The 14,741-nt window shown below is 41.1% G+C and overlaps 1 protein-coding gene across 1 annotated transcript; it reads right to left on the reverse strand.

Moving 5' to 3' along the window:
• Positions 1-3,058: 3,058 nt before the first annotated feature.
• Positions 3,059-11,106, reverse strand: LOC149289709 (B-cell CLL/lymphoma 7 protein family member B-like). Its single transcript, XM_089490234.1, has 6 exons — positions 11,015-11,106; positions 5,701-5,776; positions 5,247-5,322; positions 4,661-4,813; positions 3,644-3,723; positions 3,059-3,157 (listed from the first exon to the last, which is right to left on the reverse strand). The coding sequence occupies exons 1-6, from the start codon at positions 11,104-11,106 to the stop codon at positions 3,059-3,061; spliced, it is 576 nt and encodes a 191-aa protein (XP_089346360.1).
• Positions 11,107-14,741: the final 3,635 nt, after the last annotated feature.

Raw genomic sequence — 14,741 nt, forward strand, 5'->3', positions numbered from 1 at the left:
TTTCAGGAGGTGGCTAGCACCCAGCTTGGGATGTAACAGAAAGGCTTTAGAATCCTACAGTTGGACGTGTGATCAGAAAAGTGCAATATTCTGGAGTCGGGCAGTGATCATAAGGATACGTTACTTTTGTCTCTGACATGAACTATAAAGGGACTCTGCAGATCATTTTGGTTGCATTTTTGGAAACGTGAAACATTGGAAGGTTTCTCATCTCAATAAGGATAAATCCAATGACATATTTCCAAAGTTGTAAATTATCTGCATTACTATTTCATTTCGGAGGGGGGGGGGGACTCATTACCCCAACTGCAGCTTCTCAACCCCACTATTCCCTGAGGACAAGGCGGCTCATACATCGTGATTTAGAAGCAAGAAATATTTTAGTTTTATACCAAAATACAATAAATAAAAAACGGCGAAGATCCTGTATATGAACCCAAATAATAATGAAAGTGAATTTCTTTAGCACGCCTGTCCCTTTCTTTTCCCTGTAGGCAGGTACATGTGTCTCATACCTAGTCTTTTCTAGGACACATACATTTCACGTGTTGATGGCTGCTCCCTAGCAGTATAGGGGATGTATAAGTAATCGGTTCCCCCAATCACATATGGATTGCTATTCCTGGGAATACGGTTACCATGAGCTTTTATTTAACTAAATGTGAATATCGACAGCACTTCATGATGCGATAAATAAACAGACGTATCAGCGAGTGTTTATATAAGAAGAAAATGCACCTTGCTGAACGGCTGTGTTTTTCTTCTGTGAATTCTTGTTTCCCCAGAGGCCGATCCAGAGCCAGATGTGATTGGTTGTGCTACAGATAATATGATTAGTCAGTTGATATGGAAACAGGTAGAATAAGCAGAAGATATGATTGGCTTCTGACTGATCATGTGATCATACCTTTGGCACAATAATGGATGTGTTACACAATCCTCTAGCTGTCATGGCAACCATCCAGATGTGTTGCTTTATTGGTGAAGTTCTGGGAATCTGATTAAGGTAATCCTACTTGTGATTGGTTGACAGTGAGAGCACATTGATGTTTATATTTGGATCACATGGCTTTTGTATGTATCCCTGATTGGATCTCTCTTTGTAGGTTGTTATTAGGATAGTAACAGCAGTTTCCAATCTCGCGGTTAGCTTTGCATATTGTTAAAGCTGGTTACAAATACCGAACTCACCCATCACACTGAGGCGTTCTGTGTTCCAACAAGTACTGGTATTAGCAAAGCTAAAACTCATTTGTTAATATGAGGAGTGGGAGTTCTGGACTGAAGGTTAACTACCATCAAATTATTTGTTTCAGTGCCGTTTTATGACGTCATGGCAGTGGCTGGCAGCATCATCTTGAGATCTTTATACAGACAGTCTATACAGCTTTGGAAAGTCATTGCCAATATGGGCATACCTATGAACAGTGTTCCCTCTAAGCTGTGCGCTTGTGCGCGCGCACATAGCGTTTTTAGAGAGCGCACAACAGTTTTTCCCAAAAAAAGAAAACAATAATAATGTTTTGGAAACTTTATGCGGCGCTGATATTGTGCGCACAAAATTTTTGCTCTGTGAAAATTTTTGCACAACAGAAATTTTCTGCGCACGCCAACTAAGAAAAATTAGATGGAACATTGCCTATGAAGTATACCCATGGTAGAGAACAGGTGCATGTGGCAGAGTCTATTAAAAGCATTGATGTGTTTATGAAAGGAGCTGCCATAGGCAGAATATCAGACAATACCCCAATAATATTTTGAGCCTCGCTATCACATTTATCGTTTAGGGGGCTTTTTTGTATTGGTCCTCCATTGGCACATATCTTAACTCTTATGCCCTCTAGTGGCCATACTCTGCATGGCAAAAGAATGTAACTAGTTTTCTGCTACTTGAGATAGCAAAAGACAAAAGGAGTGGTATTAACTCTCTTATTTATCCGCATCAGTTATATTTTCCGTGACATAACTGCTATTCAGTGCAAGTGCTGCGCTGCAGTGTGTGTGCGATGTATAAACTAAAGGGAATTAAGCGGTTATACATCTCACACAATGTGTAAATCATGGCTGATGTGGTCACCCTAGACAAAGATCAAGATAACCAACCAATCGAAGCAAACTGATGCCTACATTAATCTTGCATATAATATTTTGAAATAAAGAAGAACCGCTATTTTTTTTTCAAATACTTTTGTTTATTAAAAATATTCTCTTAAGCAAAAACACATCCAGAGAACCGCTAAGTGCTTTAAAACTTGCCAGGGGACATTTTGGACAGAAAGGAAAAAAAAAAAAAGAGTCAATCTTTGTAGGGTCAGATTTATCGGACAAGGTGTGTGGTATTTCCAGTAAATGGCTTTTGTAATTATTTATTGTGCAGTTTGATGTGTTATCAGAAGAGTGCAATATTCTGGAGTTTGGCAGTGATCATAAGGATACGTTACTTTGGTCTCTGACATGAAATACGATTATAAAGGGACACTCTGCAGATCATTTTGGCTGTATTTTTTGGAAACAGTCACCTCTTTTAAGGCTTTTCAGCTTAAACAACACACACGCTTTCTAGATCTGTTCCGAAGATGGCTTTAGGATACACTTCCTATCAAACCGGCAAATAATGGCTGAAGATAATGTGAAATATGTCTAAATAACAGTTACACTAGAAACCGAGCCCAGACTACACATCAAATCGTGGTTCAAACACTGAGCTATTTTTCCGTAGTAGGCAATATGCTTCTGGCCTCAGTTATGAACAACTGATTTCCACATTTGCGTACGAGACTGGTACCGGGAACATGTATTGTCAGATCAGCCTTGGAAATAGTGAAAGCATTAGTGCCGTGTTCAGCTCTCTAGCGTGTGGGGGAAATTAAAATAAAAACACAACTTTCCTCCAAGACAAGACCAAAGGCCTTTGATTAGAGACTGGGGGGGGGGGGAGAATTCTTTCGATTACAAAGTGCATTGCGGGTAAGTCATACAACTTCCAGCCTCCTGTGCAAACATTGTCAACTAAGGCTTTCCAACAGACGTCTCAGCAAGACGATAGAGTACAAATCTGTCACTGAAACGAGGTCTCGAGATTAGCTGGCGGCTGTAAAGGCACATCTCGGCACACCTTCTTTAAAGGTGGGGCTCCTGAATCCTCCAGCTCCTCAGCCTGTAGCAACACAGGGACACAAAACAGAATTGTCATCCTAATATATTTTTAATGTCGCAGTACATCTTGGGTCATGATGATCTCATGACATTACCATTTAACAATGTATAGTCGCATGCCAAAAACTTCTTCCCTGTGGTGTGCAGTGAACAGCTTAAACCATTAAGTAGGACCAAGGGCACATGGGTAGCTGCAACGCCTACTATTAACTTCATAAACCAAGATGTATTATGTTTTCCCAACACCAAATGGTACTGCCAGATCTTAGTGTGCCTACTTGCAACACCCACTTCACCCAGACGTGTCCCACTCCAGTATCTGTGTTCATACCCACTGATTGCATCCTTCGAATTGATAAACCTTTGTGAGAGCGTCCTTCCTTTGACGTCCTGAAATAAACGATCCTCTAAACGGTAGCACAGATGACAATGGCATGCGATGCATGGATTCATGTTAATAGTCGGCTATTTTATCTCAGTCATTTACCTGAGCTGCAGAAAGGGCAGGTTCCTCCTTTGTTAGGGTGGGCGGTTCATCGGCCACTTCTGAAGGAGGCACACAGGGCTCTAAATTAATAAATATTAATTAGTAATAATAATACAAATAATAACTGGTCTATATGCCAGTCATTAAAATTGCATGCACTTTTTTCTTCTCTCTTGCTTTCTCCCTCTGTCTTTCTTTTATCTACCTTCACTCTCTTCTTTCACAGGCTCTTTCTCCTCTATCACCCTTTCATCTTATATGACACCAGGGATCTGATCTGGAACCCTATTCAGTCACAGATTACATCACCAGTGCAATCAGTCCGTGCCAAGAGACCTGCAAGTCCCTGCTGCATAAAGGGGATCCCCTGTCAACATCAGCAATTACTTCACAAGTGGGAAATGTTAGAGCATCGCTTACATTCAATCTGACAGCTCGGCCCCACAAACTGTGGGCCTGTCAGAGAGGAGACCAGGCTGTCAACCTGATCTCACGTGACCTGGCAGGGATTTAGCCCCGTTGGAGTAAAAAGAACAAAGGACTTGGGTCAGAGTGGAGGGAGCAGGTAAGAAACAGGAAGGGGCTGGGAGGATAAGAGGGGAGCTGGAGGAGCCTGGAAGCAGAGGAACAGGGAGGATGATAGAGAACAACTGTCCTGATGGGTACTGTAATGCTGGTCGGGACAGGGACCAATCAGAATGCAGCATATGTCCAGTTATGGACACAGGGATGGCTCTTTAGGTTAGCCCTGGTAACTCCACCATAAAAGCTGAATACTGGCTATCTGGGGATATAAGTCTTCTTTTGGAACCAGTCTTAGCTGCTGCATCCACTACCACTTAGACATTTCCCATTGGTACCCTGTGATAGCCTCTTATGACAAATCAACAGGAAAGGGCCTGTTTGTTAGCAATCCATATACAGAGTGGTATCCATCATCTAGAATACTCCGTAGGGGTAGAAAGTGACGCTACATGAGTCAAAGAATGAAAGAAATGCCATGTATCGTCTCCTTACCATCAAGACTCTCTTGTCCTAGTGTTGGAGGCTGGGAGTCTGAGGTATGTACCGGACTGGGGGACTCGCTGTGTGGGGGGCTTGGGCTGGATGTGCTGCTTTCCATCTTTAGGTGATAAACATCAGAGGGTGAGCTCTGGTTGCTGGTCTCATCTGTACAAAGAGTACAAAGTGACACAAATTTAACAGATAATTAAATAAGAAAAAGGTGTATCCACGCTGATATATAAATAGCACATATATTTTCAAGCTTCTGGATCCCCAATTTATAGAAAGAAATTTCCCAACAGCGTGTAAATGGGCAACTCCTATGATCTCCCTCTCCATTTAGTGTCAAATATGTAACAAACGGTTTTGTTTGGAAAAAATTTTGAAATATGTTGCTGCTGCTGCTGTCTGAAAGCAATTATGTTAGAAAACATAGGAAAGTAACTGCATTTAACCCTTTGCAGACACGTTGAGCTGATGTTTTTGTTTCCTCTTTAAGACAGCAGTGTTGGACAGTCTGTCTCGGCTGGACAGTCCGTTGACCAGATGAGAAATGGTGATGTGGACAATCAGAACAGTAAAGGACTGTGGATCTTACCCTGAAATTCCAGCAGGAGAGAGTTGTTGGCAGTGGACGAGGCATTGCTCTGGGGTGTACTACCCTTTTTATCCTTCTGGCAAATAAAAATATATAAAATACACGTAAGCTTCTATATCTCCTTCTATCTATACTGCCAGGGGCTGAGCAAACTACAGTCATCCAGTTCCCCAAACGCCAACTACTTTTATGTTAAATTGGAGCTAGCACTCATCAGAAGAGGTTCTTCAGGAGGCATGGACTCCATATTGATGACAGCAAGATTAAATCATTATTTCTTTGAACTCAATATTTCAGCCATACAGCACTGGTGGCATGTTTTTGCCCCACCCCCCTTTTATTTTTATTTATTTTTTAGAAATATACATCTTTTGCAAGAATAATTGCTTCAGTAAACACTGAATACACAGCTAAGTTCTAATTCTGTTTAGACTTAATACTGATATATACATACGTCTCTTCCATCAATAACGGGAACCCACTTGAATATCCGCAATGAAGTGTCACCAACTGTCACCCATTTCTTCTCCCTAAAAGAATAAAGGAGCATTTTGATCTACTTACACACCACCATTGCTAGTTTATTATAATATATATGCTCAGTGGAAGAGAAGCAGATTTCATTTTGACAGATCAAACCAACTTCATTGATAACAGTAACTTGGAGCAATAAACCCCAACGTAATGTGTAAGTATCCAACTAACAAACATTTCAAAGTGTGTGTATGTATATTTTTTTTCGTATTGAGCGGTAACATATTTACTTACTGCTTTACAGTATGACTACATTAGGAAAGAAGGTCCATGCCCCGTGGAGCTTACAGTCTAAATTTCTAATTTAGATTATCCTGGTACAAGATTTCCTAATACAGCAGTGATAAGCAAAACATGTGTGTATATATAGATAGATTGATAGATAGATAGATAGATAGATAGATATGTTATGGTGGGTAAAGGTGATGGGAAAACCCTTCCACTTAAAATTAAGGGGGTAGTAGAAGTATTATTAAACATTCATCTACATCTACCAGACAAGCCAGAAGGCTTGTTTTTCCCTCAAAAATCTCATGGTGCTGCCACAACCACAAGGGATTCTGGGTAGGCGCATGCAAATAAGGTTAACAATGATCACCTTTTGCGTCTATATCAGAAGTACAAACCATGCTGCCCACCTCCTGCAGGGTTTTCACCTAAACGTACACCACCGGTGCCAGAAAACCCATGAACAGTGCAGGTCTATAGCATGAGCCGGGGAATTTAGGGCAATGAATAGGGTTTCATCTAAAGTTCTTTATTTTTAGACTTTGCAATATGCTTTTAACAACACATTTTGACTCGTAGACAGTTTGCTTCTCTGACTCATAGAGTAAGTTTCCATTATCTTGCGATGAGTCAGGGTAGAAACAGACTTCAGAAACACAAAATTATAAAGTAACGTATTTGATTTGTTGTTTTTTTTTTTAGCAGCAATATTACAGAAGAATTGAAAAGCCATGAGCCGGATCCCACACAGGACCCCCATCTCCCACGCTGGACATTATAACTTGCTGTCCCTCACAGATATGAACAGACATTACTTCAAGGCTTCACCAAAACATAGGCATGATGGATCTAACCAAATTACAAAAGTTAGCTGTCTAATTCCCTTAGAGTCCTGTAGTCATGAAGCTGTACCTCATCAATGCATAGCTATTCAATCATGTACCTATTCAATCATGTACCTGGCTATCACAAATGCATAACGTTCTCTGTTGTATTATCTACTCCATGCTGCCATTCTCCACTCTTTAGTCATAGCTTGTAGGGCGCAAGGAAGGTCAGATCAGAGATCCAGATCAGATGTGGAGTGGGTAAAGCCTAATCATCATCACACCTAACAGCCATCATTACACCCCCTAACAGTTCAAGTGGCCAAAGAGGGGCATTTTTGTTTTAGTGAGTGTAGGTAAAGACATGGGCCTTATCAAGGCTTTTTAACTGCTGTAGTGGCCTCTCTATGGCGGTTTATAATGGGTTACCATGAAGAGTAATGTATTTTACTCACAAAATTTCAAATATAAACATATTTTGGACTGTTTATTATTGTAGCTTTTAGGACTGTAGAACACTGTCTAGAAAAAAAAGGGACATCATGGAGCCAGGCAGTGGTGTAACTACAGGGGCCACAGCTGAGACAGGCCCATGCCTCTAGGGGACGACCCCTGCCAGCTCTTGTTCCGGTCTCCGTATACTGGTCCTTCCAACCTGGACCCTTCCTAATCTATTTTAGACTAGCACTGGGGGGCAGTAATGTGACCCGGCGGCAGTGGCGACTCTAGAAACAATATATAGGGGGGGCACACAAGATACCACAGTCAAACTGGGGGGGCATTAATAATTTCCACCATTAAATCATACCACTGAAAAAACACACACACACACATATATATATATATATATATATATATATATATATATATATATTGCCAAAAGTAATGTGCTATGGAATGATACTTTTGTTATTGGCCAATACAATACTTGTACATTCAACATGGGAACCCTGAAGCCCAGTGGCGTCGCAAGGAATAACCCCCCTTGCCCCCCCGCCGAATTTGTAACCACCCAGGACAGTCCCAGTCAGGTGCTAACGACGGCATAAATATTAGACCCTGCTGCCGATAGCAGGTATAGATCAACACATTAACACAAAAACCCAGCTTTGCATGTATAGATCAATTGAAATTCACTTGTGATCTCAGCACTGAAGGTATATATCAAATAAAGTGAATCAGACATACAAATCCTGTATTTGCAGGTATACAATAATAATATATGAAATGTACCATTGCAGGTATAGATCAAATAAATACATGGAAACAGCATTGCAGGTATTAATCAACTGAACAAGACATACAAACCCTGTATTTGCAGGTATACATAAATAATGTATGGAAACATAGCATAGCAGATATGGATCTACAGAAACCCAGCTTTGCAGGTATAGATCAATTGGAATTCTCATAAAAACACGGCATTAAAGGTATATTTAAAACCCCTAGATTACAGGGATAGATCACAGGTTGCACACCCCAACCACACTGTCCACATAGAACCTGGTCAGCACCCAGATAACACACATAAGATTTGTCCCATATACACCCTGCCTGTGCCATCTTGGTCCCCAAGGCTCAAACATCCTGCTAGTGCCATCTTTGCCCTTACACAATTATACATCTATGATACACACAAACACATTAACTCATGCTCTCCCTCATTCAGACAAATCATCCACATATTAACTCATGCTCTCCCTCATTCAGACAATTCATCCATTTTAAGAAACTACACCCCTTGGAGCTTCAAATGAGGGGCTACATGTATTTCTAGGACAAAAGTTGAGTGCACAAATAATGATGGAATATGTCGCTTTGGCTAGAAAATATGTTTTTTCTAACCATAGCGACATGTTCATTTTTGTCTTGCTTACTCCAGGTTTGTACTAGAAACACATGCAGCAAGGGATGTCGTTTTTGCAAATGTGTACTTTTTGTGCCATAATTTAACTTCCTACGTGAGCAGTAATGCCACGTCAAGGCTTTAACCCTAATTACTGACCATTCACACGCCTTTCATATCTCCATTCACTCGCAGAAGCACACACCATTATTTCCCGTTACAATCCCAAAGAAATGATGGTAAAGGGAGAAAAAAAAAAAAAAAACACTTTTACAGCAAAAATGCAAGGCGCTCCAGGGATGAGATGGTTACTCACGTACCGCACGGGCTAAATGGCTGATTTTAATAATATTTGCAGTTCATCAGGATTTCAAAAATTGCCTCCCTCTACCGTTGGCTAAATTTAACCCCATGATCAAAGGCATCATAGGATTTAAAATTAGTATCGGCCATTTTTAAAAAGGGAATGTAACTTTTTATAGCTATATGATCACTGTGGTAACATTGGCTACCACAGTGACCATTTAGCTAGAATACTTAAACTTTTTATTTTTTTTTTTAAAGTTAAACTACTTTTTGTTTAAATAATTTAATTTGGGGGTCTCTAGGCAATTTTGATCTTTTTTTATCTGCCTTTAGAGACCCCCAAATCATTTTTTTTACATTTTTATTTTTTTAACTTAATATTTGTTATTATTTTTTTACAATCTATATACCGTTGGAAAGGTTAGGTGATTACCTTTCCAACGGTATATGTTGGGGGTATGTAGCTGCTTAGATGCCTGAGATACAGGCATCTAAGCAGCATGACCCCATACCTCTTTAACTGACAATTGTCAGTTGTTAATAAAGTTGCGCGGTGACGTTATCGCGTCATTGCGCGAGACGGCACCGGGCGGAACGGGTGGCCCCGGTGATGCCCTTCAGTTTGAGGGGCAGATCGCCGGCGTAGGTGGTGATGGATGTCCACAGACCTCCATCAAGGTAAGGTAGTGCTAGTGACGGCAAGGTGCCGTCGTTAGCACCTGACTGGGACTGTCCTGGGTGGTTACAAATTCGGCGGCGGGGGGGGGGGGGGGCAAGGAATAACCTGGGGGGGGCAATTGCCCCGCCCCCCCCTTTAGCGACGCCACTGCCCGGTGGTGAGCGAGCGGCTGGAGAGAAAGCTGCAGGAGCAGTGAGAGTTAAGCGGGGCGGCCGGGAATGTATATATTTGTGTTTGGATTTATGTGTGTGTGTGAGCATGGATGTGTAAGTGGGGTGAGATGGAGTGTGTTTTAGCGAGTATGAATAAGTGTGTATAATTTGTGTAAGTGTGTTTACATATGTGTGCCAGAAGGGGGGGGGCAAGTGGCAATGATGGTACAGATCAACTGGTAAAGTTGGGGGGCTCCAGGGCAATTTTCACACCAGGGCCCTGTGGTTTCTAGTTACATCCCTGGAGACAGAGGGACAGAATACAGACACTTGTGAGGTTCATCACTGATGTGCAAACAAGCATGACAAACACAGGTACATGCATACTATAGTTACATTACATTTATTTATATAGCGCCAGCAGATACAGTAGCACCTACAATCACTGTAATCTTTTAACCTCGCAAACAGATACAAAAGCACTTACAATTCTATAATACACATTCGTATGCACGTATATTTAGTGCCTCTAGTGAAAAAAAAATACATCTCAAATGAAAGCTTCTTCTGTAAAGTACTGTTTATTACATAAAAAATGCAAACAAATATAAAGGCAAGGACAGCTCCTTCCCCATTTATCAACCCTTACTACGTCATACATCGGACTTATAACTTCCTGTAGGAATACGTAGTCAATCAGTGCCCCACATTAGAGTGCATGTTAAAAATAGGAAAGGTTACGTTTCCACAACTGTGACGCTATGGCGTTATAACATGACGACACACAAAAAAAGCACTGCCAGAAGTGCGCTATCCGACCTAGGAGTTCTGGCCCAATAACCGTGGCACAAGTCAGTTACCATAGCAACCAGAAAGAGGCGTAAGAGCCTAGCGCGTCATCGGTGAACCGCGCAACCAATAGCAGCGTTGCCGCCCCTTTACGTCATCCACCCCGCGTCACAACCCCCCCTCTTCCCGCCCCTCTGAGTTGTCACTGTTCCCCCATTCCAATAGCAGGCACATCACAGCGAGATCTCAAAGGCTGCCAGCAACATCAATCAATTGCTCATCCAATGAGCGATTTCCTCGCTGCAAGTTATTTGCCGGCTCTCCGAGTCTACCTGTACATGAACGAGCCCTTCACCCTCCCATCATTATCTGGGACGCAGCTGTCTTAATTCCCCGCGACCTCTCACCATTTGCGGACTTTCTCGATGGCCGCCATCACTTTTTTGATATCATCTTTGGCCCGGCTGCGGGTCTCGGCTCTCACCGAACGACCTGACATTTTGCAATCGACACCGCCGCTTGACGCCGGCTAGGGGCGTTCCTTTTACTACATTCCGTTAGTGACGTCACAGCGACAGAACTCAAGCTCCTAGGGCCAGGCGCTTCGTGCAGTGGGCGTGTTCTCCGTCAATCATCATGTTGCCAATTCAAGCGATGTCTGAAACAGCGCATGCGCATTATAAACATTAAACATACATACTCGTATACAATCACAGGGAATTGCCTTGAGAAAAATTACAGTTTGTGGCAAAATAAAGAGCTGTTTGGGCTAGATTCACTAAAGGGAGCATTGTGTTTTTAACTTGGCGGCAGAGGGCCAACACCTGTGAGCTTGTGCTGCAGAATGAGCTTGGTTAGCCCTGTATAATGTATAGTTACATAAGTGACATTGAATTATACCAGGGCAGCTCAGGCCTTGCTGGGGAAACCTGTCCGTGTTGGCCCTCCATAGTAAATAGTTAACTGAGGGAGTTGAAACCACAAATCAAAGTCAAGATCCTGCTACCCTAGCAGATCCGCACCGAGAATGCAATCCCCGCTATCATACACAGAAATCATTAAAGAGAAAATTGAATGAAAACTAAAATATAACATTAAAACTCAACAAAAGATTATCTATAGGTAGCTTAAACAAATTATTTTCCTGCAAATACAATACAATAGAATAGAATGCATATTGTTACAAGATGTTATGACTGATACACTTGTAACCAGCAAACATTCTAAACTAAGACAAAAAAAAAAAAAAAAAAGGCAGAGGGATTTGGGTCCCAAATAGGTTAAGCGTAAAGTTAAAAACACAGCTTTATGTCCATGACAGCCTCACCAAAGAAGAACGCATATTAATGATCTTTCAGAGTAATATGCATTTTTTTAAGAAAAATTGAATGGGACCTCTCAGTAAGTCAGCAGCACTGGGCAAATGTGAATGCGCAACCAACGTGAGCAACAAATTGCAAAAGAAAGCACTAAGATGCCCACGGCCATGAAATCTTAGCACACAGCAGTTGTTTCATTCCCCCCTCCAACATAACTGAGAGAAAGAAGTTTATGGGATGCTAGAAATAGGGTCTGAGATAGGATGGTGAATTTTCAGAGGCTCATGAGATAAAGATGGAGTGATATGAGCATAGGCTACTTGCATGGTGAAGGTTCTAGATTCTGAGGTTCTAGGCTAACCCACTGCTTAGGTGTATAAGAGGCATAGGGCAAGGGAGAGCATGCCCCTCTCACAATGCTACTTAAGGAAAAATGTAGGCAAATGATCAATTACATAGGAAAATAATCTCACTACTTTAACACATCACCATAGTATTTTAAGCAAATAAACCTTAGAATACCTGTAATTTTTGGTTTTTGTTTCTATGACTGCTCCGTTAAGTGCTCCCAGCAAAATGTATTAATGGGGGAGAATGTTTTTTTTCTGGGAAGGGTTTAGGCAGGTTTTGAATGCTGCACTTAATTACAAGTGTTAAATTCAACCAAACAGGTTAGCACCTTTACTTGGAAAAGAAAACCACTAGGATTAGTTCTTCACAATTTTATAAAGTAATCAAAAGTTATGTACAAAAACAAAACTTAAAATTTACATCTAGAAGGAATTCTTCCCTTTTTGAGGCACAACTGGAAATGTGAGTTTTTCCCCCTTTCCTGGAGGTTGACTGTGATGGAGAACGAGAGCAATATAAACGCTGTTCCTGGCATTGAGTTTGGAGCCTTTCACCCACCAGTAGATTTTCAGTAAATAATGCCAAGAAAGGACATCATATGCAGGCCCTAACCTCAGTTCAGGGGGTTGAAATGTGACTAAGATGTGTGCCAAGTGAGCACGTGTCTTCTACCTCGGAGCCGGCTGTCCCATGCCTTAATATACACCTATATATTTCATGCAGGAATGACAAAACATATATACGTATGTATATGTATGTACCTGATACAGTTTATACATATCTCTCATAGGACTCATTGGTGTCATGGGGGTCCACAGGATTATTTTTTTTTCTAGAAGGGTGGGGGGGTTATATCATGCCTATTGCCTATATTTGGTGGTTCAAAAGAATGGTTTCCTGGTGGGAGGCAAATAAAGTTTAGCTAGCAATATGGTCAGCTAAATATTACTGAAAAATGAAGTCAACAAAAGTTAGCGTTCTTACTGTAGCTACTATTCTCAACTAGCAATGTTGTTTTCTCAACATCATGGGAGTTGCAGTCAAGAAAAGTTAATGTTATGTAATGTAGCGTAGCTCTGATACCCCAGAATGTTTTCTGTGAATCACAAAAAGATGGTAGCAAAATTGAACACGTTTGAAGTGGTTGTGGCTAACATCTGTCACTCAAAGTGCATAATTTCTTATGAGAGAAAAAAAAAAATTACGTGCATTCCACAGCAGCTCTAGTAGCAATCCATAATAATATAAAAGCTAACCTTTGGCACTCTGTAAGAAATCATTCTAACACACTGCAAATAAGTACTTACTTTCCCATGATGCTTAACATACCACATCCTGGCTAGGAGTCATAAGGTCTCAGAGTATTAACTAACCATAGCTATAATACATGTTAAAAAATAAACTACCTTGTGTCTGCAGCATGCAAACTGTGTCTCTGCCCAGGTGAAGACTTTGTGCCTGTGAAGGTGTAGCTGGCAGAGTAAAGGGGAGAAGACCAGCTAGAGGGAGAGGAAGAAAGCAGACAAACCACTCTGACAGCAGGAGATGTACAAAATTAAGCGCCGCACTTGCCCTCCCCCCGGATGCCCATGATTGGTGTTGGTGTTCTTAAATGGTATAGCTCAGCAGATGATCAAATGTGACAAGACTTTCTTGGATGAATAAATTGTCCAGTAGTTCCACTTTACTATGCATTATGAGAGGAAAATCCCGATGAATTATTCCTAAAGAAAGGGTTGGTTAGTCCAGAATAGTGGAAGTCCATGAAATGACTCCAGAATGCAACAATGTACTATACAGGACTAAACCAGCAGTATAAGGGAAGCTAACTTTGGTTACCATCTCAAAATGCCAAGTTTCTATGTTTTTAATATGTAAAGTCCCATGGATAGGTTTATTTAGTGGGTGGAACGGTAAAGTGTAGAATTTGAGAAAATAGATTCACAATTTTTTTTTCATCTCAATAAAAAAGCACCAGCATTCATTATTTCGTTTTTTTATGATAAAAGCTAATTCTTTCTATGAGAGAGTGAGAGACACAACATTTACATTTATAAGCACCTGGTCCCAATGGTTCTCCATCACACCGCTCACAAAATAAAATGACTGTTTTTATTACAACATTGTTGAAACAATTGTTGAAAAAATGAAAATATATAAAAGCAATCATGTTTTCTGATTGATTAGACCTGACACACTTTAGCCTCACATGTCACAGCTGTGCAGTTTGGCTTAGGCAGCAATCATCCATTGAAGGGCCCCCTCAACTTAAACGAAAAATCTGGGAGCTGACCCAAATCAGGCCCAGGGGCCCATCCCTCATAAACACATAAATGTTCATTCATAAAAATTAATTACTGTCATACTGTCTCAGCATTGTCGATTATAACCTGGAGGCAACTATAGTCTGCATATCAATTTGTGCCAACAGCGCTAATGCTGGACAACCCAATTTCCACCATAA

Source organism: Sceloporus occidentalis, unplaced genomic scaffold (assembly GCF_023333645.1).
Source record: "Sceloporus occidentalis isolate IW3139 unplaced genomic scaffold, rSceOcc1.0.p SCAF_43, whole genome shotgun sequence".
Lineage (NCBI taxonomy): Eukaryota > Metazoa > Chordata > Lepidosauria > Squamata > Phrynosomatidae > Sceloporus > Sceloporus occidentalis.